This window comes from Condylura cristata, unplaced genomic scaffold, assembly GCF_000260355.1.
Source record: "Condylura cristata isolate star-nosed mole 26May11 unplaced genomic scaffold, ConCri1.0 scaffold00027, whole genome shotgun sequence".
NCBI classification, from domain to species: Eukaryota; Metazoa; Chordata; class Mammalia; order Eulipotyphla; family Talpidae; genus Condylura; species Condylura cristata.
In genome coordinates, this window is record NW_004567128.1 from 6,774,471 (window position 1) to 6,800,197 (window position 25,727).

At 35.9% G+C, this 25,727-nt stretch overlaps 1 protein-coding gene across 1 annotated transcript in view; it reads right to left on the reverse strand.

Moving 5' to 3' along the window:
* The window catches only part of SCML2 (sex comb on midleg-like 2 (Drosophila)), a 60,903-nt gene that overhangs the window by 30,391 nt on the left and 4,785 nt on the right, over nucleotides 1–25,727 (reverse strand). The window contains exons 2-6 of the mRNA XM_004689892.2: nucleotides 21,034–21,079; nucleotides 18,828–18,896; nucleotides 13,516–13,586; nucleotides 12,498–12,732; nucleotides 9,422–9,510 (exon numbers count right to left, since the gene is read on the reverse strand). Of these exons, the coding sequence (XP_004689949.1) occupies nucleotides 9,422–9,510; nucleotides 12,498–12,732; nucleotides 13,516–13,586; nucleotides 18,828–18,896; nucleotides 21,034–21,055 (486 nt within the window). The 5' untranslated portion in view covers nucleotides 21,056–21,079. The remainder of the gene's footprint in view (nucleotides 1–9,421; nucleotides 9,511–12,497; nucleotides 12,733–13,515; nucleotides 13,587–18,827; nucleotides 18,897–21,033; nucleotides 21,080–25,727) is intronic.

A 25,727-nucleotide genomic window follows, 5' to 3' on the forward strand; every position in this document is an offset into this window, starting at 1 on the left:
CTATATAAGAGAAAGAGACAGTAAAACATAGTAAGGGAGATCCAGAGAGCCAAGTATGGGGAGAAGATACGTAATTTTATATAAGTAATAAGGCCAAGCCTCATATGAAAAGTGACCAATGAGCAGAAACCTGAAGGTGATTATTAGCCATAACTAGAGGAAGAGTGTTCTAGAGGAACAGTGAACAGGCAGGGCCAAAGCCCTAACATAAAAATATATCTGAAAAATTTGAAAAATAGCATAAAGCAAGCACAGCTAAATGTAGTATGCAAGCAGGAAATAAGAACAAAGAGATACAGAGGGTCCTATCAGGTAGGGCTTTGGAGGTCACTGTAATGTTTATGATCTTTACTCTGAGTAAAATGAGGGGCCCCAGGACAGTTTTGAGCAAAGGAGTGATATAATCTCACTTATGTTTTAAAAAGAATACTTTTTTAAAGTTGCTGTGTTGACTACAGAATGTAAGGTGATAAACAGACCAATGACAAGGCTATGGTAGCAATCTGGGTGAGCGCTAAAGATAGCTTGTTCCAATCTGATAGCTATTAGGGATAGCAAGAAGTGGTTGGATTTTGGAGGTATTCTGAAGGTGGGGCGAGGAGGATTTCCTCATGGACTGAAAGTAAGAGTGTGACAAAAGCACTTATCAAAGATTTTTGGCCTGAGCAACTGGAAGGATAGTGGCTACTCCCTGAGCTGAGAAGAGTAGCAGGTGGAGGAATGTGAGATGTCTGTTAGTCATCCAAATGAGGGTATGGAATAGGTGGCTGATAGACAAGTCTGAGTTGGAAGCAAGAACTCTGGACTAGAAATACAAATTTGAAAGTCATCTGCAAATGAACTGTATCTAAAGCCATTAAGCTAGATGGGATCACTTAGGAATTAGTACACATCAGTTTCTCAACCTTGGCATTACTGCTATTTGGCAACTAAGCATTGTTTTTTTTTGGGGGGGGCGGGGTGGCCTATGCATTGTAAGATGTTTAACAACATCCCTAGCCTCTACACACTAGATGTAAATAGCATCACATACACAAGAGTTGTGACAGCCAAAAATGTCCAGAGACACTGCCAAATGTCCCGTAGGAGGACAAATCAATCCCCTTTCCAACTGATAACCACTGATCTAGAAAAAGAAGAGGACCACACACTCACATTCCATAACACATTTTCACATCCAGGCCACATAACATGTCACCACTTTCTTCTCAAAAACCCAACAGAACTTATACCCATCTCCTTGTTCTGTCATCTCAAATCTTAGTTCAATATAACCATTCACTTTACCTGTTTATACTTACATGCTGTGTACTGCCGTAGAAAATCCCCACTTTGTATATTAAATGTAGGGCAACACATATTTAGTTTTCATCATGAGCAGAGGTCTCAAATATACAGTCGTGAGTCCCCAGATTGTCCCCACTCCCATTCCATACAGCAGTTATTCCAAACCTTACCATTTGTCTTGAGACTAATAATGGACCCTCATTACATGATTGTTTTATTTGTTAACAGACATTCTCTTCAATCAGAGAAAAAGTTCTCTACCCCATGTTGGAACACAATAGACATTCAATTTATGTATGAATTCTTCCCTCCAGCCTTCATCAGTTTTCTATTTCTCAGAGTAAAATGAGGCCATCAAGAATGGACTCTATCAAAACTCTTCCCTACAATTACAAATATAAAACTCAGGACACTTTTCACCTGATAAAGTCTTTATTTCTTGCTAATGTCACTGATGAATTCCCTTTCCACAAAATAGTGGAAAGGAAGCTTTCTTCTTAACTGACCTCTATCCAATAAGTACCTGATATGGGTACTTATACATCTGAAAGGTTAGTATTTCTCAAGTTTCTGACCTTGATACTCCACTCTTCTACATATTTTCTCTGGTCTAGCTCATTCATGCTCAAGGCTTCCATTACTACTACTCAAGCTAAAAGTTCCCAAATCCATATATCCAAGTCAAACCTTGTTTCTAAGTTCTAAACACTTTACTTCCAACAGCCCAGAGGCACCTTCACATTTCCAAAATACATCATTTTTCCTTTTACATGGATTCATCTTTCTGCATTCCTCACCTTCTCTTCATTCTTTTAACAACCAGTATGTACCAGGAACTATGATAGGCACTGAGACTGCAAAGACATATTAACTGCTCAAAAGGAACGCAGTCTAGGAAGCAAGAAACAGTGAAAATAGTAATAATTCATAAGTCAATGAGATGCACAAAGTGCTAAAAAATATAAGAATGGAGAGGGGGAATTAGGGAAGCTATCTTGGAGGATTTAACGCCTGACTTGAATAGTAAAAAAAAAAAGTAGGAGTTAACCAGAGATAATCAGCTCTAAGAAGGAACATGGTATCAACAGGCTATTACAAGCAATTTAGAACATAAAAATCTAAAGCAAGGAGTGGCAGCTGTAAACCAGATAATAAAGCACCTTAAAGGCCATATTAACAAACTTATACTTTATCCTGAGTGTGAATGGGAACTTCAAAAGAGTTATAAGCAGGGAAATGATGTGATAAGGCTTCTATGCCAATATTTCTAGCAGTTGAGTGGAAGGTGAAGATTAAAGGCACTTACAAGGATAGTTCAATAGTCCTGGTAAAAGGAAAGCCTGCATCAGAGGCAGTGGTTAAGGTCTGAAAGGAGACACGACACAACAAAGAAATAATTAAGAAACTAAGTGGGTGGGCTTTCCTAATTAATTGGCTATACAGAGGTCAGGGAAAGAAGAGTTAAGATGGCTTCTGGCCAAGCTTTAAGCTTGGGTACAGAGGGTACCCAACAAACCAATAAATAGTTAGAAGAGAAATACAAAAGAAAAAAAAGGGCAAAAGCAGTAATTAGTCAACTCACAGAAAAATTAAAGGCCATTAACTCATTTTAAAATCTCGTTAGACTAGTATAATGAATTCAATGAAAATAACAATGGGATACAATTCCTATCCCTAACTCCCCAAAAATAATTTATAAAATTGAAAAAAATTATTATGCCCAATATGAGTGAAGGTACGGTAACTACACTAATATATACATTAGCCCTATATCTACACACTAATAGTGGATCATAACTTGAAACACCCTTTCGAATGTAATTTAATAGTATATATCAACACTTAAAACATATATTCCCTATGAACCAACAATTCTACTTCTAAGAATCCAGCCATTCATATTCATAGAAAAAGCTGTCTATAAGAATGCTCACTATGGATAATGTAAACAAAAAATGGAGACAACCTCAACAACATCCATCCTTAGAGGGAGATCAAATCAATTCTGGTAATCCTTAACAAAGAAGAGTACAATACACCTGAAATACATATGAAATGTAATAAAAATATTTCCAAAGCATACATATTTTGAGTAAAAAACTAAATCACAGAACAATATACACAATATATTTATGTTTAAGAAAATAAAAACCATAAACCAAGAATCTCTCACCAGTTGGGGTAGGCATTCCTCACAACCCACAACATGGCAAAATAGAGATTGGAATCAGCTTCTTCACTTAAAAAAAAAGAATTATTAAAAAAATAATATTAACTCAAAAGAAGACCCAGAACTTTCCCACAGAGGTCCCAAACTAAGATAGGTGGCTTCTGAGGGGAAGGAGTGGGAAGAAGGGAAGAGAAGCATGACAAAGGAGGTAGATGTCACAGCCTGCGGAAGAGGTTGGGAGTGGTCACCAAAGCCATGATGGGACACTCCGGGGCACTGTGAAATTCCATAGCAAGAGGAACTTTGCTTGTGCAGGGTCAGGTCCCATCCGTAACAGTGGGAACTCTGCACATGTTGACCCAAACTGGTAAATTGGGAACTCCAGGACCACCACAGGTATGATAAGTTCTCCCCCATTTCCCTCAAATCAAAGAGATAGCAGGCTGGGGCCTCCCTGGTAGTCCACGGGTTAAGTCTTAGCTCTATCAATGCTATCACGACTACAGCCTGAGTTTGATCCCCAGACAAGAGCTAACCTACATATGGCACATAAGACTTCTCTCTTATATACTGTTCACCTTAGCAGTGTATTTCAGTAAGCCCTCTTGTTCTGCTCCCCACTCTGCCTCTAGTGAATCCTCTCACCCCCACACCTCTGGCCTACACCCCAATTCTTCTATACATACCCACAAAACAAAAATAAAAAAGAGTTGACAGGTGGAGCCAGAATCCATAGCAGAGAATCCTTATGAGATAACTCATGAATCCCTTGGAAAAGTTGCAAATGGTTGCAGCCCCATAGAATTGGCAGGGCAGTAGTAGGTGTAGAGTGGTGATGGCCATTGTTGGGAGCCATAGTGACAACAGTGCAAGCCACATGCAGGCACTGAGCTGCCTGCCAAACCCTACTGAGTCTGGGAGTATGAGCCTTGTAGTCCAGACCTGAAGATGGAGCTCAAGATGTAGATCAGATGTAGCTTAAGACCTACATCAGAAAGAACAGCAGAGAGGCCAGGTGGTAAATTAAAACAACTGAAACAATGAATACAGTTTGCTGTGGAGATAAAGTCTGCTGTGGATCAAACTAAGATTGAGTTCTTAAGCCCCAGTTTCCCTTCCTGCTACCACCTTGTATCAAGGTAAAAAAGAAGAGAAACAAGCAAAACTAAATTCTCAGAGCCCCAAGCCCACCACTCCCCAAAAAGGTGAGCAAGGGAATACACATCCCTAGGAAGCAAGGAACAACAGAACACAAAATGGAAAAGCAAAAACAAACAAAAAAAAAAGCATAAATTCTGGGACAAATATAAAGGATACAGAAATAGAGACCCTGCCAGACAAAAACTTCAAAACAATATCAAAACTGTTCAATGAAATTCTGGAAGGTCAATCAAAGTTAAAGAGGTGCAAAATCTTAGAAAGGAGACCTAAGAACAAAAGGAGTTCTTCACCAAAGAGATTAAAAATATTAAAAGATCACAAAAAGACTGAATGAAATGCAGACAAATTTGGAAACTGCTTTAATAGAATTAAAATGGTAGAATTTCAAAAATAGAAGACTCAAATGAACCACCCAATCAGAAAAATGACAAGGGGGAAAATGAGGAAACTCTACAAGAACTATCACACTTGATTAAAGAGGAAATTTAGTAATGTGATAAAAGAGTAAAAAGGAAGCAGAAACCCTATTCAAAGAAGTAATAACCGAGAATTTCCCAAACCTAAGGAACAAATTTTAAATGAATATTTAGGAAACAGAGAGAACACCCACATTTTTAAATAAAAAAAGACCTACAAAAGACATATCATTGTTAAATTATCCAAAATCAAAGATAAAAGAAAAATATTACAGGAAACAAGAAAGAAGAAAATAACTTACAAAGGCACCCAAATCAGACTTTCCTTTGATTTCACCCCAGATAGGCTCCAGGTAAGCAAGGACTGGAAGTAAGTGTTCACAATCTGAAAGACTAGAACTGCCAGCCAAGAATAGTATATCCTGCAAAATATCATTCAAATATGAAGGGGAAATACAGGCTTTCCCAGAAAAAGAGAAGTTAACAGAGCTTATCATCACCAGACCTGCTCTACAAGAAACGTTGAAAGGGGTCCTTTAAGAAAAATGAATCACAAAATTTGAGCAAAATGAAAACAGGAATACAAATCCAGAAGCATCAGCAAAAACAGTATTCATCAACAACAAAACACTAAAGGGGAGGAAGAAATAGAATTTGTACAATTAAATGCTGGAGAGTGGACACCAGCACATGAACGACTTAAGACAATAGTTTAAGCAAAACCCCTATGGTAACCACTAATCACAAATCGAAAGAACCACAGAGGAAAAAACAAAAAACATTGACAGAAGCACTAGGTAAAGCCATCCAGGAACAGCATAAGCAAATGAAAACAGTAACAAAAACTTAAAAAGTCAAAACCAAAATGACTGATAGCAAACAGTTTATAACAATAATCACCCTAAGTATGAATGGAATGAATTCACCAATTAAAAGATTGACAATGTGGGCAAAAAAGGTTCAGCCATCTATACTTTTATTTACAGGAGATCCATTTAAAATCAAAAGACAAAAACTAAAAGTGAAAGATTGAAGCAAAATTGTACATAATATTCAGAGAAAAGCAGAAACTGCTATTCCCTTATCAGATATACGTGGCTTTCAACTAAGAATGGTAAGCTGGGACAAAGATGGACACTACATAATGATCAAGGGAACAGTAAAGCAAAGAGATATAATTGTTAGTGATATCTATGCACCTAACACAGGAGCAATTATATATGCAATGCAACTATTAACAGATGTAAAAATTTTACCGGCAAAAATAGAATTGTTGACAGAGACCTCAGCACATCACTGACACCAAGGAACAGATCGTCCAGATAGAATTAAAGGCCTTAAATGAAGTGCTCCACCAGATGGATTTACTGGATATTTATAGAACTTTCCATCCCACAAAAAATGAATGTACTTTCTTCTCAAGTACACATGGAACATTCTCAAGAATAGATCATATGCTGGGACATAAAACATGTCTCAGAGAATACACAAAAATAGAAATTATATCAAGCATCTTCAAAGATAAAAAGGTAGAAATTAACCACAGAAAGAAACGTGGAATATACCAAAACATGTAGAGACTCAACAAAATGCTTCTGAACAACTCCTCAAAGAAAAAAATCAAACAGAGATCAAAAGTATCTTGAGACTAATGAAAATGGAAAACAGACCTTAAGGGATTCTGTAAAAGCAGCATTATATGTGGCAAGTTCATAAGCCCACATTAAAAACAAAAAAGAAAGAAATTATGACATAAATAAATAAATAGGATAAAAAATACTTTTGTACCTCAAAATAAACCATCATAAAAACAAAAAGGCAACCTGCAAAATGAGGGGAAATATTTGCATGTTACAAATATTTTTTGACAAAGGGTTACTTTTCTGACAAATGGTTGTCAAGGGTTTTGTTTATAAATAAATAAATGGGAAATACCCATAGACACACACACACACACACACACACACACACACATATTTGAACACACAGAAAAAGGTCTGGAAGAACATAAAACTTCCTTTTCAAGAGATTGGAATAGAGTAATTAACAAGGTAATGGGAAACTTATTCTATCATCCTAGTTAAGTGGTTTGATACCCACCCATCCCCACCACCACCCAACAATTACTTCTATAATTTAAAAAATGAAAACACAGTATGTGTAACTTGTGATGTGCAGCTAGCTGATAAAGCTTTTCTAAAGCCACAGACCAAGTTAATAGATTTAATAAAGACTACTACTAAACATCTCTTTTGCTATTAGCTATTCTCACATATCTTTAACATTGGCCAAAGGGCATGCATCTACCTACGTCCTTTTGCTGGTAGGTTGGGTTCATTTTCAGCCTTCATGCTGCTCACAGACTCATAAGAAATTTTTTTCCAATGCAGGAGTCAATTTAATTGATGCCTCACATCCTTTTCTCGTTAAGCTTCTTCAAATGTTTTCAGTAACTATAATCAATGTTTACCACTCCTAATATAAATAGCTGAACTAAAATTTCAGTGATGGGCTCTCATTGGTGGTGCAATGGGTTAAAGCATCCCACTATGAAGCTCTCAGAAGCCACTGCAGCACGAATTCAATACTCAGCCAGGGAGCTGACCCACATGGTGCAACAGACATCTCCCAGCCCACCTGCTGCGCCCCTCAGCAGTGTATTTCAGTAGATCTGCCTGGTCTGCTTCCCACTGTCTCTGGGGAATCCTCTCACCTACCACACCTCTGGCCTGTACCCGAGTTCTGTAAGCATAATAAATAAATCTTGAAAAAAAAAGTTTAAGTGACGAAGAAAACAATCAGGACAGAGGGTTAGAATTATTTACCCAAGGCCATAATTTAACCAAAATTTGGCTCTGACTTTTAGTCATGTTTCATTAACATAGTGTACCCTTTTCAACATTTTCTTAAGAGCATGAACTATTGTTGGAATTTTCTCTCTATGTTAATATAACAAGTATCTTCTTAAAACAAATTCTTTCTGGTGATCTTCTTTTAAAGATTTATTCAGTTATGTATAGAAGAGCTGGGGCCAGAGGTGTGGGACGTGAAAGGATTCACCCAGAGACAGAGTAGGGAGAGTAGGGAGCAGAACAAACAGAATGACTAAAATACAGTGCTGAGGGGGGCAACAGGACTGCTGTGTGTTGTGGGTCACCTCCCTGGCTGGGGATTGAACTCATGCTGCAGTGGCTGAGGATAGCTTCATAGTCCTTAGTGCTGTGCTTTAACCGTTGCACCACCTGGGAGGCCCGCTTTCTGATGAGTTTTTAACATTCTTCTACTTCTGAAATCAAATCTCTCCAAATAACTTTCAAGTGACTTTCAGCCCATCATAATTTTCTCTAATACTAAAGAGATGACTAATATAACAAAACAAAGAAGAGCTGTACTTCTGAAGGTAAATAAAGAATAGCACAAACATTTGTTTCCCACAGAGCATCCCTTTCATATCTAAGGTGAAAAAAAGAAGTTAATAATTTATCTTGACTAGTGGGTGATTACAAATGAACCTTTTTATGAATTGCTGTTATGAACTGAACTGTGTCCCCCCAAAAACTCATGTTGAAGTCTTAACCCCCAGTACCTTAGAATGTGATTCTATTTGGAGATAGGATCCTTAAACAGGCAATTTGCTTAAAATAAGGTCATTAGGAAAGGCTCTAGTCTAATATCACCAATGTCCTTCTAAGAAAAATTAGGACACAGACAGGTCAGTTAAAGACACAGAAGATAGGTATCTCTAAGCCAAAGAGAAAGGACTCAAAAAACAAAAACCCTAAAAAATACCTAAGTCTGCTGATATCTTGATCTCAATCTTTTAGCCTCCAAAATTGTGAGAAAATTAATTTCTGCTGTTGAAGTCACAGTGAATTGTGTATACCCCCAAATTCATAAACTAATGCCCTAACCCACAATGTGATTATTTTAGAAATATGGCCTTAAATATGGCCTAAAAGTATGATGACGGGCCCTCCTATTCATAGGACTGGTGTCCTTAGAAGAGGAGGAAGACAAATCAGAGATCCTTCATCTTTTGCACATACAGAGAGAAGAGGCCATGTGAGGATACAGCAAAAAGGCAGCCATCACCTGAGAAAAAAGGCCATTCCAAAAACCAACCTTCATGGTACTTTGATCTTGGACTTCTAGCTTCCAGAAATATGGAAAAATATATTTCTTTTGTTAAAACCACCCAATTTGTGGTACTTTGTTATGTGGTACATTGTTATGGCAGCCCTAGGATACTAATACATTTGCCAAACCAATAATTTAAAAATCAGCTTTGCTTTCTCATGTCAGAGAAGACAAAGTATTTAAGCACACTTATTAAAACAATAAAGCCGCAGCCCAAGTGACTAAAAAAAAATTATAACATCTCTCTTACCTTCTTAAAGAATGTTGCAGGTGCCATTTCCGATCCATTCAATGTTCGTAAAAGGAACATCGGCCAAGATGACACATTCATCTGGTACCCTATGTTATAAAATAAATCAGCTATTGTGAAAAAGCCTCTCTGATATTAAAGCAAACTGGTATAGGAAACAGGTTTATTCACCAATTTCAGAGAATTACTTTCCTATCAAAGAAGTGAGGAAACAAGCAGGAAAAAAAGTTGCACCTTCCAATCAATCCAAATATATCTCACTGTACTAAAGTGGGGGTAAAACTCATTTGAGAGAAGCCATTAGCAAGGATTCACCAACATGCACATGTATGTTGGGAATGGGCCATAATACTAGGGGTGATATCCAAGATAGAATGCATGAGAGCTTCCATTCCATTCCCAAAGGTTGTAAATAATTTTCAGTCCCACTTTTCCCTGAGTCCCTGACTTATTTCCTTTCAAAAAGACAGTTTTCTGTCACTCAGTAAATGTACACATACAGTGGTACATTTCACTGTATTTTATCATAAAAGAAAAAAAAACTATGAACATAGTTAGTGATATGCATGCTAAGGTATTTAAGGATAATACCTAAGATATTTCATGCCTGCCTGAGGTATTTAAGGACAATGTTATAATATCAATAATATACTCTGAAATACAAATAAGATGGACTGATAGGACAGATGGACAAGTGATAATAATAGTAAAATGATAGTGCTCAAATCTAGGTAGTGGACCTGTGGGTGTTTAAGGTAAAATTCTTTTACCTTTTCTGTATGTTTGAAATTTTTCATAAAATGTTAGAAAAAAACACCTCATTTTAGCAGTGTGTACACACATTAAACAGGGTTTTCTTTTAGAATGTGTATCAGATGCTATCGAAACAGACTCCATAGGTGCTTTTCTCTAGAGATCTATCAGGTAGTGGGAATACCACAACATTTGGCACATGAGGCAAGGAGCAGAGGTCTGCTACTTTTACTGCTTTCTTGAGGATCTATTTCATGCAACATCTGCTTGACTTGATACCAAAAATGGATATGGCATGCATCCCTATGATACATGCACTAGAGGACATGAATCACTGACACCAATAGGATAAAACAAAAAAGTTCAGGTAGAAAGTCATTTTGTAATAATCCTATAATAATCCTGTATGAATCCTTAATCTAACTAGGGAAACAATTATTGCTAGGAAAGAAGGGGGGAAGACTGCTACATACTCCTTTATAATAAATCAGTTATTATTAATAATATCTAATAGCTAACCACAACATGGACTTTCCACACTGTGATTAGATTATTGCATAAGAATCATTCTCTGGTCCATATGCCCTTATTCTTTATCCCCATCTTAACCTATGATATCCTATACCATGATTTTTCTTAATATAATTAATTGTATCTTAAGTCAAATATGATTAAAAGTCCCACAACAGAACAAAGTGCATATAAAAAATTCAAAAACAGATAAAATTAGTCTATATGTTAGAAATTCTGGACAGCTGTTACCTGGGGGAAAAGGGAAGTTATGAGTAGGGATCAGCAGGAGTGCTAATGATGTTCTATTTCTTGATTTGGATGACAGTTGTAATAGGTGTGTTTTTAAATGGTGTATTTATGATTTGTACACTTCTATTTATATGTTAAAACTTTTAAAACTTTTGAACAGCCTTTAATAAGGAAAACTAAATAAATTATGCTATACTAAAATGGAAATTAAACTCCAGGTATAGGTGCAAAAGCACCTAGAGAAAATTAGCAAAAGTTATGTTTTTATGTAGTACCCAAATACATACATATTAGCATGTATTATGAAATATTTTATATTTTTAATTAATAAACTCTAAATGAAATATTTTATATTTTTAATTAATAAACTCTAAAAGTAAACTGAAAGAGTGATCATAACCCTGTCTATGTGTTTGAATTGTTGACAATCTCAACAACTGCATGTCCTTTGAACAAAATACAAAAACATCACCACACTGTAAACAGGAAAGAGCTAAGCCTTGGGTTTACATTTATATCTCTAAAAGAATTCTGTATGACTTAAAGGAATGTTATAAAAATAAGCAAAAAAAGAACGATATGAAGAGATATGAAAAGGGAAAAGGCAGCAAAGGCATATATCCTAAACTATCTTTTGAAATAAAATATCTCTAATTTTTAAAAACAAATTAGGAATAATTAACAGAGCTAGGACTGTATAAACACATGTTGCTTAAAGAGTAAATATTATTCATGCTTTAAATATTTGGTTCTCAGGGAACTTTCACTTGTAAAAGACAAAAGCACATTCCACTCTCACTGTGCTTTATAACAGAGAACTGTCATTTTTGGTATTGTAAGTAAGGAGGGGGGGGAGAACCCACCTTTCATTCAGAATGTGGAAGTGATAAATTGCTTATTTTTCTACAAAATATCCTCATACCCCTAAGTATTAAAACAGAAAACTTTTGCACCAAATTAAAAATCATGCACATTTTTTAAAAACTTGGTCAAAATTAAGACCTCTATATCTATAACCTTTGCTAGAAAAAGTTCCATCCATTTCCCCCTTTTCAAACACCTAAAGATCCTGAAACTTACCCCTCTCACTGTGATTTCTTCCCACTACAGTTATAATGAAATTCCCAAATTTGAAACTGGAGTCTAGATGTGGAATCATAACCTCCCCCCCTGCTCTAGCACTTTAGCCAAAATGTTCAATGGCTCACTGGGTAATATTGAGGAAGAAAGCAATTCATATGAAATAATACAAACTTCTCCCCCAGAAGGGTTTCTGAATCTGTATGTATAATCCAGTAAAGCTGCTTTTGACTTTTCAAGTTTGAAAAAGCATGAGTCTTTCCCTGGAGTGGGAAAGCCTCAGCACATGGATGCTTAATGTGTACTTTAGTGAAACTACAACAAGCAATACTAAGTTCCTCTCTCATACATTCTCCATAATAACCACCTGACCATCTATTTGCAAGAATGCCTAGGAGAACAGATTTTTTTAAAGGTCACTTTAAACTATGAAAATTGTTATTAGTAAGAACACATCATTTTAAAGAGTGCTTATCCTTACCCAGTGGAGGCTGAAGTAAATCCCCCTCCTTTTCACACGTCCCAACAGGCTGTATGTCAGGAGAATCAACAAGTCTCCAAAAATCATTTCTATTATCACTGCCATCCAATCTTAAACGAAGCCTGGCACCTGTAGTGCCGATGACTGTAGCAATACATATCGAAGTAGTATTTCGAGGATCATGGGCTTCCAATTTCATACCAACTTTGAAGTCATTGGCTGGTGGAATCTGAGACTATACACATATACACAAATAAAATGTTGTTAAAGTGCATTACTGCAAAGAAAGCGAATGGTCTGTTATGTTAGCCAGAATGCCTGAGGAATCTTTTTAGTAATAGCGACAGCTGATGGTGAGCTGTAAGGGTCAAGAAAAAGATCTCCAAACCCTCTCCTTGGCTTGATATTCAGTATAAAACCATTGCCTACTGCTGGTCTTACTTGTCTGCCCACTTGGAACCCCAAAACAGCCACTAAAATGTATCCTGAGTGGCTTTGTAGAATCAAACTATGATTAGACCGTTTCCCTTGAAATAAACCTACTGGAGCTTACCACCGCATAGATAGAGTATAGGTTCTCAGTACAGTTTAAAAGCCCCCACACCTTTAACATCATTCTCTATCACCTCTACCCACTGTGTTCCAGCTACCCCATATCATCCTTTGTTGTGTTATTTTTTTACCCGTGTGCTTTAGCCTCATATGTTCCCTCTAAAATATCCTCCCCCTCATTCCAACCCTCTCAAATAACACCTCTTTAAGCCTTCCCAATAGTTATCACACTTCTCATAATTAATTATTTACATGTCTTTCATTCCAGATGCACAGTCATAAAGGCTTAATATACCTGACATAGAGTAAATTCTTAATGAATGAATGCAAAGAAACCATCTGGCTCAAGTGGTACGACCACAACCCCACTATTTCCTCATACTACCAGAATCTAACAGTTACAAAGATACCATTCAAGTTAGCAGCTTACATTAATATACACAATATCTACAAAATTTTGGCATACCTGTCTAAAACACTCTGAAGGAGCACTTAAAGAACCAGTCTCTTTCAAGTAATTCTCCCACTGAAAATCATCTGGTGAAAGAAATTACAAAATAGTTTTAGTATATTGAAAATGTACACTAAATTTCTGGAATAAAGTGTATTTAATTACATACTTCTTTTTTAAGATACCTCCTAAATAGCAGATTCAAATTCCTGATCTACATTTGATTACCAGAATGGACATAAAAATAAAACAACTTCCTGACAGTAACAGCTCTGATACAAATTACAGTCTACTGTTAGATCCTTTCCATCTGATTGGGACTAGAATGCCATGATTCTGAAAATGTAGAATCTATAAACTGAAGGAATTTTTCTAGAGTAATAGAAAATTCTATTCATCTATCACTAATATAAGTTTATTCAAGGTATGTTTTCATCATTTCATCCTATTATGTCAAAGTGACTCTCTGCTTTTCATGGGGAACTGAAAAGTGCTGGTCTAACAAAATTTTACCTTTGCAATACTTTATAGAAAGAAAAACATCTAAGACCCAGAGTTGTTTCTTAACTGACTACTAGCTCTCCATTATAGTGTTTAAGAATATGGTGGCAGAACAAAGCACTTTTCACTTTGTATATAGTCAATGATAATCTACACTTTCTACAAACTCATGGGATCTCTCATTTAGTCTTCATCTTATAATGCTAGAGGTGAAGGTCAGAAAGCAGGGTATTTTGCCTGACCTGACACTTCAACTCACTGTGCAAGTCATACTGCCAAGACACTGAGAAAAAGGCTTGATAGCAGTATTAAAGGCATAAAAATTTTAGCTGTCATCAACCATGAAAATTTTCTGTACTCTTATCTAATTTCCTCATTATAACAATATTGGGTCTGACAGCTTTCCTTTCTTGGGGCTACTTTCATTACCAGAGTCTTAATATATCCTTCAAAGGAGCTTGTGTGTGCGCTCGCTCACTCTCTCAATCTCTCTCACTCACACACACACAACACAAAGACTACTGAGAAATACATAACAACCACCTTTCCAGAAAATACAAGCAAAAAGCCTGACTGGTAGTTTGCAGATTTCAATGGCATAAATACTATCACCATGGCAGACTGCGAAGTGCCAAAGGTAAAGTCACTAACCACAAAGTTGGGAAAAGATGTGCACAAATGGCTCTCCCAAGCTGGTATTTCATTTCTAGCATACCACTGTTATGGGTGTTTATGCACTGATGTGTGTATATACACAATTTATACATGGCATTAAAAATATCATCCATAACACTGTATATACTTTTCTTTAACTTAATAATCTAAGGATAAAAATATTGGGTTAAATTTCCCTTCTAAATGGTGTGAAGCAGGTACTACCACAGAACCAAAAAGCATGCAGAAAAATGTCAAGAATATGATGTGCTTTGGAGTCAAACCTGCCTGATCCCAGTCTGACTATGCCTCTTATTAGCTATGTCACCCTAAGAAGTCATGTCACTTTCTCAGTTCCTTCATCTATAAAATGGAGAAAGTGATAGATATGGTACAAGGTATCTAAATTAAATATTAATCACATATAAATCTCTTAATAAGTAGTATTACAATAATAAAACTGAATTCCATAGTTGTGTCTAAACTTATGAATACTAGATACCTTTGTCACAAGTGAACACAGATCGCTTTCTCTAAAATTCAACCTGCCAGGGTATTTGTGACCTCCTATATCACTGGTAACCAGAAGACTCAAGGCTTTAACTGAAATTCTACCACCATATGACCTCGGAAAACATTTTTAAAAGAGGAACGCAACAGGGCCCTCCCTGGTGGCGCAGCGGGTTAAAGTGCAGCACTAAGAATTGAAAGCCACTTCCGCATGAGTTTGATCCCCACCTGCCCCGGAGGTGACCCACATGGCGTGGAAGACCTCTCCTGACCCTCCGCTGCTCCCCTTAGCAGTGTACTTCGTTGATCTGCCTGTTCTGCTCCCCACTCTGTCTCTGGTGAATCCTCTCACTGACCCTGCACCTCTGGCCTGTACCGCAGTTCTGTATACACAAATAAGTAAATAAATCTTAAAAAAAAAAAAAAAAAGATGAACAAAACAAAACATGAATAACGGGGAAGATCTAGTTGGGATATTATTAAGGAGCTGACACCCCAGAAAGAAAAGAGTATGAACTCAAAATAATAACTAAAAAACTAAAACCATTTCACAATTATATCTCAAAGAACTAAGACTCTTCCAAAAACCACAATGTATTTGTAATTGTTTCAAATGACATTGGAAAATACTTAACCCACCTCTCTAGCAAATTTTTAATATTCTATCACCATTTGTTACTAAATGGGCTAGAGTATGAGTTGGTGAATTCTTTACACCTGTACTATGTAATATGATCACTTCTCAAGCACACTGCTAGCTAAAGACCATATGCAGCATTTAACCACAGGAATTGTGCATTTCTTCATTACTCATAAGGCAACATATTTAGTCTATAAAATTATTCATCCTGGCTACCCATGTGCTAAGATTATACCAGTAACAACAAGGGAAACATACATTGCTCCAGGACTTCACTAATTTAAATTTGACATGACTACAGCATTACTACAGCTAGAATTCCTGAAGAGGTGCCAAGAGAGTCTAAAAGGCTTAATAAAGCCTGAGGTCCCATGCTACCATTGCCTCTTATCCTCACTGACACATGGGGAGGGGGGTTTTTCCTCTCAGAAAAAAAGTAGTCTAAGAACTGATAGGTCTGTTTATGAGACAAGCATATGCACATAGCCTTGTGATCTGCTATTTGCACATGCCTCTAGTCCCTTCCCATTTGCTGTGACCTATATTTTAGTCCAAAACCTTTTGGCAAATTGAAGATAATCCATATGAACATCCCTGGTTTTTTTCAGAGTAAATCAGAATCATGTCTCCTCTACTGCTAATGTGGGTTCAGAGGCTCTATAAAGAAGATTCCCAAAGTATCTAGAGATGGAAGTTTTCCAGCTTAATGATTTGCACTCACTACTTTAAAGCATTTATCACAACCATAATGGAGCACTTAATGTCTACCTTACCCTAAAGTCAAAGAGGGTAGGAATCATGTTTGTCTTTTCACTACTGAATTCCCACAGCACCAGTTACATGTCAGACACTGTCTTTCATACTGCAAAAGCAACAATAAAAGACAAAAATCCTGGCTCTCCTGAAGCTTACCTTCTAAATGATTTCTAAGATGAGATACTAAGGTCAGAGCCCTGAGAAATATCTATAAATATTTGTCAGTTTGATTAAGTAATCTCATTTCTTCATTAAAAGTCAAGGGATTTTTTTTTTTCACTGCTGGTAGGAATGCAAGCTGATACAACCAATATGGAAAGCTGTTTGGAGGTTTTTCAAAAAGCTGAAAATAGAGCTTCCATATGACCCAGCAATCCCACTCCTAGGTATACACCCAAAGGATACAAAAGGACACCTGTGTTTACTGCTACTCTATTTACAATAAGGAAGATGCAGAACCAACCCAAATGCCAAAAAATAGAAGACTGGATTAAAAAGATGTGGTACATATACACAATGGAATATTACTTGGCAATCAAAAAAGATAAGGCCATGCCTTTTGCAGCAACATGGATGGAGCTGGAAGGGATCATGCTTAGTGAAATAAGCCAGAAAGAAAATGAAAAATACAAGATAGTTTCACTCACAGCAAGAGTGTAAGGGAACAAGGTGGAAAAAATGAGATACAAACAACTGTAATAAAGTAAATATGAAAACAATGAACAACTATAAGCTAGAGGTATTTTATGGGGGTACAAGGGGGAATGGGATCAGAACTGGGGTGGGAAGAATGCACTGGACTGTGGTGATGACACACAGGTGAACTGGTGGTGGGAAGCCCATGGTGATTACAACAGAGATGGGAAAATGCACAAAATGAAGAATGATGAAAAAATAAAGTCTGGGGATTTTTAAAAGTTTCTAGTTTCAACATTCAAGAATATATTTTTAAATTTATTTTTATGAAATTTTCAGATAAGCAAATCTAGAGAGACTGAAAATGGTTGTTCAGAGCAAGGGAGAGGTGAATTGAAGGAAAATAGTTAGTGACTGATAAATGGGTATAGGATTTCTTTTTAGGGTGATAAAAATGTACTAAAAATTATTATGGTAATGGTTACAACTCCATGAACACGCCAGGAACATTGACTTGTCTGTATTTTAAATGGATGGACTGTGTGGTATGTGAGTTATAATTTAGCAAAACTGCTGTATTTAAAAAAAAAAAAAAAAACGGAGAGGAATTTGAAGGTCTGAAGGAGAACATTTTCCAACGGCCTTATGTCCTTGGAGGGTTTGGGGGTTAGAGAGATGAGTCGAAGAACAAAGTCAATAGGAAAGAAAGCCAAGGAAGCACTGAGAGCCCACCAAGAGTGAGAGAATGATTCCACAGGGACTACCTGTACAGGTAATCTTCCCGTATGAACAGAAAATTATAGGTGAGCTATTTCAAGAGTGACAATGGCATGGCAGATCCAAGAAAAAGACAAGGAGCAAGACTTCTGCCTAAAAATCTCTGGTGAACAAAATAAGTTTACTAGAGTATTTTCTTATTCAGCCTTTTGTGTGCATAAGTCTTTTCTCATTATCCTTAACAGTAGGTGGGTTTGATTGGATTCTATCACTTGAGTCTCTGATGCACTACTCATACAAATGTTGTTTACAATAAGGGACTTAAAACATGAATAACTCAATGAGTTAACATTTACTCAACTTTTACTCTATGTCTAGGCATTATATGTTAATTATCTTTAACTTCAATAGTTCCATCATGTAAGTAGTAGTATTCCTGTGCTACCAAGTAGAAAAAAAAGAGAATAAAAATTTTGAGTAATTTGCTCAAGATCACAAGACTAATAAAGAGTAAGAACAAGATTCTAAAACAGATCTATTAGGGCCCCTTGTGCCTACACCCTTAACCAACCACAAATTGTCTTTTGGTCACCATTTACTCTAATGTTGAAAGAAAACTTTTTTTTTTTAATAATTATGGTCTTAAAGTTGGTAATATATGGTATTAGTAACTAGATACCCAGAAGTTGGCAAAATTTGCAACTGAAATGAGTAGTTATCTTTTATTTACTCTTACCAATTTATCTGTTAAACTGAAGCAAAAAAATTTTAAATACTATTTTTTCACCTTTCCTACTGATTAGATTTTTTATTTATAGTTTTACACAGACTGTATCAAATGCAGTAAGAAAAGAGTTCATATTAACACCGAGTAAAGAAAAAAATATGGTGTATGGCAGTACTTAAAACCTACCATTCTGCACAGAAGATGTGCTTGATTGACTTGCTTTCTCTTGATTCTCCTTCTTGGCATCCATTGACTCTTTTAAAGAAAATGAGAGCAATACTGGATGGAGGGTGACAGTGACAGTCTGAAAGAGTGCTTAGAAAAACTATAAATGCAAATTACAAGAACAAGTTTTAATTTTATAGTTAATATCCTCTTTTTCTGCATAAGGCCTCATTTTCCAATATACTATGTACCTTATAATTTGCTTATTTATTTTATTATAGGCCTTACTCCACTCAAATGTAAGCTACAAAAGAGCAGGGATTTATTTTATTTTCTCTACTCTGTTCAATGCCTAGAACAGGGCTTTGCACGCAAACGACACTCAGGCATTTGTTAAATGAATGAATCAATAAACCATAAAGAGCTGAATTGATCCTTACAATGTTCAAATAAATGTACTATAGAAATAAAGTGGATACCATCAAAGAATTAAAAAGGTAATAGGGGGCTCTTGCTAGTGGTGCGATGCAGGTTAAAATGCAGCACTATGAAACTGTCCACCACCAATGCATGACAAATTGGATCCCCAGCCAGGGAGCTGACACACATGACATGGCAGACCTCTTTTGCTCTGCCCGCTGCTCCCCTCAGTAGTGTGTATATCTGCCTGTCCTGTTCCCCACTCTGTCTCTGGTGAATCCTCTCACCCCCCGCATCTCTGGCCTGTACCCCAGTTGTTGTGTGCATAATTATTTAAAAATAAATAATCAATTAATAGGAAAATTAGAATACAATGTAATTCAACAAACTAGGACCTTCTTTCTATGTGTCAAGTTGAGAAAATCAAAGTGTTAAATCTTACGATTTCAACAAATCGAAGATATTATTTCATCTATATATATTATAGTATGTATTTCTAAAATGACTCATTTAAAAATTAATCATAACACTATTATTATGGTGGTGGAAGAAACATTTTTCCTCAATATCGTCAAATAGTAGTGTTTGTATTTCGTCAACTGTCCTAATTATTTTCAGTGTCTGAATCAGGACCCAAATAAAGTTCATATACAGCAGTGGTTGATATGTTTCTCAAGTCTCTTTTGATCTCTAGGCTCCTTCTCTCTTTTTCTTCCTTCCCCTTTCCCTGGCAATTTTTTTGCTGATAGTACCAGGTCAGTGTTGCAGTATAGATTTTGCTGACTGCCTCTTTGTAGAATGGATTCTTCGGTTCTTTGTATTTTCTCTAATGGTATTCAGAGCTAAAAGAGCTTTATTAGATTCAAGTCTGGTTTGGGAGGGCAGGACTTAAACTGGAGCTTGAAAGAACAACAGGATGCAGAACAGCAAAAGATGTGAACATGTATTATGGGAAAGAAAATACAATGCTGAACAGAGTGCACCTATGTTTACTGCAGCACTATTACAATACAGAAGATATAGAAACAACCTAAATGCCCAAAAACAGATGAGTGGATCAGGATGTGGTCCATATACACAATGGAATTTTATTCAGCAATCAAAAAAGACAAATTCATGCCATTTGCAGCAATGTGAATAGAGTTAGAAAGGATTATGCTCAGTAAAATAAGTCAGCAGGAAAAAGAATATAGGATAGTTTCACCCATAGGATGAATATAGGGGAACCAAACAAGGGATCAGGGAAAAAAAAAAAACAACTAGCAAAGTATAAATCGAAGACATTCAGCAGGGGAGGAGAGGGAAGAGCACAAGATGGTTCACCGGTGTCTTGAGGGTGGGAATTTCATGGGGATTACACCTGAGAAATCAAACTTGTACAAAAATGAACAACAATGTAAAAACACATAAGTAAATTTAAAAAGAAAAAGAGTACAAATGAGTATAGCAGATTCATGCGAAGGTGAGTTGACTTCTCCCTAAAGACAGGACTAAGCATCTTTTAATCACTGAAATTAGAGTTAGATGATTCAGATTAGGGATTTTGATTGTCACAGATTATAATATGACCCATTCACTTCACTTCCCTAAGTACCAGTTTTCTCATTTATAAAACTAATAAAGGAAGATAAGATTACCTTTAGTAGCTATTCAGTTCCAAAATTCCAATTATAAGCTAATCTGAACATCTGAACTTGATATTTTTTGTAACTTTATTTTTGTAAAGGTTTTATTTCTAGTATACCAGGAGATACTCATTCCAAATAAATAAAACTTAAAATATTACCTTTAGACAAGTAAACCTTACCTTCCTTCACTGTTTGCCCCATGGTATGTCTTTCTGGGCTTCTTTCCTACAAGAAAAAAATTAATTAATGCCTCCTTTCAGCAAAAAATTCCTGGATGACTGTATTATTAGATTATCAGTTCTAGAGTTAGACCATTTTAGTTTCTTTCCTTGAATAAAAATGGTAACTTCAGTAGATTAGTTGCCAAGGACTGGGGATCTAGGGGCTGGGGAGTAACAACTAATGGGTAGTACAGCATTTCTTTTTTTGAGGGATGAAAACATTCTGGAATTAAACAGTAATGATGGTTGTATAGCTTAGTGAATACATCTTAAAAAAAAAAAAACACTGAATTGCATGGCTTTATTAAAGGTTAGTTTTATGGTCAAATAAAAAAAAAGTAGTTAAGTTGGTAGAATTGGGATTCAGACGGACACCTATTGCACATGCCTACTTTTAAGTCCATGTTGGCAGGAGTTTGTAGAAGTCCCAGGTATGTGGTGAAACCTGTAGAAATTAAGAGACAAATTTTCTAACAATACCATTACTTGTTAGAAAGCCTGTGTATTTTGGCCCTCCCTGATGGCGCAACGGGTTAAGGTGCAGCAGCGCAAGCTAGCAGCAGTTGCTTCAGTGCGAGTTCAATCCCCAGTCCCGGAGGTGATCTACATGGCACCTCAGATCTCTCCTGCTGCTCCCCTCAGCAGTGTACTTCATTAATCTGCCTGTTCTTGCTCCCCACTCTTCCTGGTAAATCCTCTCGCTGCCTCTGCATCTCTGGCCTGTATCCCAGTTCTGTATACATAAATAAATAAATCTTTACAAAAAGAAAGCCTGTGTATTTTGAGCCACTAATTCATTCATTAATTTAAGCTGTTCCTTCATGTCTTCAATATCCTAGGCAATCTGTACAACAAAGATAAATAATGAACTGTCCTCACCCATCAACAGTTTATTATGAACAAAATACAAGGTGAATTCTTTAAAAGAGGTATGTACTCAAAAATGCTTAATATGCCAAATTATATCTATCTCCCTATGTGCCTACAGTAAGATGATGATGTGTATAACCGAGGTTAATCTGTTAATTAAAGCTAACTCATGGTGAATATATTCATTAAGCCACCTAGAGTCTTCTCCACTTGATTCAACAAAGTTATACTTAAGCATCCCCAACTCCCAAAAATTGTTGTTCTGTTGCATATTGACTAGGCAATATTTTTTTCTCTTAACACCCTTCTCTCTTAGGTAACTGACCTCAAAACCCTATATAACTGAATGTGAGATTTCTTTCATTCACACATTCAATCACTAGACAATATGCACTCTCATTTACCTTTTCCGGCCACTAACTGGTTTAAGGCCTCATCAGCTCCTGCCTGGTCTAATACCATATCTGCCAGCTTGCTACATAAAGTTATAGAAAAATATTCTGGTGATCTTTTTTTGCATCACTGAGTGTTAAGATTTTAGGTGACCTTTATCTTATTCCTTATATTTTTATGTGTAATTTGTATTCTTTACAAATTAATTATAATTAACTGTATTAAATTATCAAAGTTATTTTTATGGTATGGGGGGTGGGGGAGATTTATTTAAGTGTTATGTTATTAGTAAGTGATTGAAATGCTGGCCTATCACATAAATTTTTAAAATTATATACTCTTAAAGGAATAAATTATATACTGTGATGGTTACTGATAGCTATGTCAATTAAATAAAAATATTATTTCAAGTGCTTAAAGCCATTATAAGTTACTTGATCTTGCTGAGCCTTGGTTTTCCTAAGTATAAATTAAGGTTAATCCCACCTATATTTCAAAGTAGTCTTGAAAACTGAAATGAGATAGTACAGGTAGAGTACCTAGCATAGTGTCATGAACAAGTGCAAGCTCAAAGATGGTTTCCTATCCAACTATCTGTCCTAATTAAAAATCTCTGAAATGAGGTTCAACATTAATACTTAACATTAATTATGCTATAAAATGAAATTATGCTCCTACTTTGACTCCTGAGCATTAATTATTCTCTTCCAAATTAATAGACCAAAAGGGTATTGTTTAAAGAAAAAGAAATGCTAAGTTTATCACTCTTAAATTAAGCACTAGTAAATACATATTTGTAATGCCCAGCCATAATAATCAAAGAAAGGAGTCACAATTACTAACTAGCATTATCAGAAAGTGCATATATTTCCTGATATTTCTAATATCAAAAAAAAATGATGTTACCCATTGTTGCATGACTCTGCAGATTAACTATACATGGATATATTATTGTTATCAAACAAATAACCAAAAATATTATTGTTAACAAATAACCAAATACATTATTGTTTGTTATCAAACAAATAACCAAAAATATTGCCTAGTCAATATGCAGAAAGGATAATAGGGAAGCTCTGAGTTGAATGCATAAAACAGCACCTTAGTTTTTCATTTTGACTTGAATAGTAGTTTATTACTTTGGTTTCAAGAAGTGCACTCCCTGGTGGTGCAGCGGGTTAAAGCACAGCACTAAGAAGCTTAAACCATTTTTGCATGAGTTCAATCCCCACCTGCCCCAGAGGTGACCCACATGGCGTGGCAGACCTCTCCTGACCCACCCACTGTTCCCCTCAGCAGTGTACTTCATCCATCTGCCTGTTCTGCTCCCCACTCTGTCACTGGTGGGTTCTCTCACCCTCCGCATCTCTGGGCTGTACCCCAGTTCCATATGAATAAATAAATCTTAAAAAAAAAAAAAGAAGTAGTTCACATTTATACCCAAATACAAAAACATATATTGATTTACTCCAAGTATATTACAGCTATGTAGTTTCCTTTGACAAAAAGCAACTGACTCTTAACAAAAATTTTGTTTCTGGTAATGGTGATTATCCGAATATTAGATAGAAAAAATATATATCTCCATTGTGTAGCCATAGATAACTTGTTGAATTAGACATGATTCATCACTTTCAGAAATACCTACTCAATTTACATTAAGTACATAATTATCTAATATTATTAATATAACTGATATAATCAAATTTCCCATGTTCTGATTTATCTATAAATATAATCGGAGGGAAAACTAAGTTTTAGTGTAATTACCTTTAAAAATAAAATTCCATCTCTAGATTGTGATTAATCAATATTAAGAATGAGCTTCTCTTTTTATCAAATCTTCTAGAGGAAATTTAAGATTTCGAAATTTTAACTATCCTTTATTAAAGCTTATCCCAACAGATAAACCTTTTTGTGTCAAAACAAACCCAAGAAGAAAACAACTATTTTCAAGAATTTTTAAGTTACCTAAAAAGTTACATCCTATACCGTTAATATAATCACTTGCAACTTAAAAATAATTTACGTGAAAGTTATACATTTGGTTAAGAACTATGTTATGTCAGAAGACAGATAAATGAAAGACAAGGGTTGCCAAAAATCCCCGTTTATAGCTGTAAATTCCTAAGGTTTTTAAAGCACAGCCACAGGCTAATTGCCCAAAGACCTGCTGCCCACCGACATTTTCCGAGGACTGGAGTTAATAGCAGGGCATGTCAATTTACTACAGGCAGCTCTTGGTGGGACATTTTGACAAAAGAATTGGGTCAGGTTACAGCCTGTTCCTATTATCACAGCAGTCTAGATTTATGGTTTCTAACACAGGCCCTACAAGAAATAATGGAAATGATGACAACAATCCCTGCTGGACAACAGACTACAGAAAAGCTTGCAATAAACCACAATCTGATGTGACCAGAAAACTAAACATCCTTGACAATACTTCAAACATGAGGCAGGTGTCAGTAAATTACCCATTTAAATATTCCTACAACCTCTCAAAATCTCACAACAAAAAATCTCAAATCAGAGCTTCTAATCTAAAATCAAGCAATATATAAATGTACTTGCCACTGAGTATTATTTTAACAACCAAAGACAATGTTTTCCATTTGAACAGATTTAAGATATTCTGCTAAATTAATAAAAAATATTAATACTGATCGTTACTTTTCAAATAACTTTAAAGTGTACTGAAAGATACTCCAAATACTTTCAAACTTTGTAAAGAAAAAGAAAACTTGTTTTACAACAAAGGGCATAGGTTTATAACAGTATTCAGAGAGGCAGAACTGAAGAGAAAACAATCACATTTGATTCATTGCTTAATTTAAACCTAAATATAGAAAATCTTAAACCAGCTAAAAATGAGGAAAGGCGGGCAAGTGACCAAATGTTAAATACGAAAAATAAGACTTTGTCAATACACGTGCCTAAAAAACTATATTAAGGCTATAAAGGTAAATGCCAAGCAAATGGAGCTGTTTAAGTCTGGAATTCAACACTGATCAATCCTCATGAGAAACACAAGTCAAGAAAAATCAAATAGGTATTCTAAACACAAGAAGCAAATCGTCCCAGTAACCTTTCCCAGAGAAAATAAAGCATCCCCAAGGTATGCTCTGGAATTACAATATTATCTGTCCCTTCTGAAGTTTACAATGGTCCCTTCTACAAAAGGTGGGCACTCTCTTTCCGCTCTAGAGACAATTTGCTCCTATAAACTTAGGAAGAAGGGGCAGAGCCACAGCCATAAACACAGGTCACAAGTAATAGGTAGTCAAATGCTCTCTATCTTCAAATGTTTCCCAGGTCTTTACTCATACAATGTTGGTTTTGGGTTTTGTTGTTTTAACACCTTGGTTAAATAACCAATCAGACTGGTC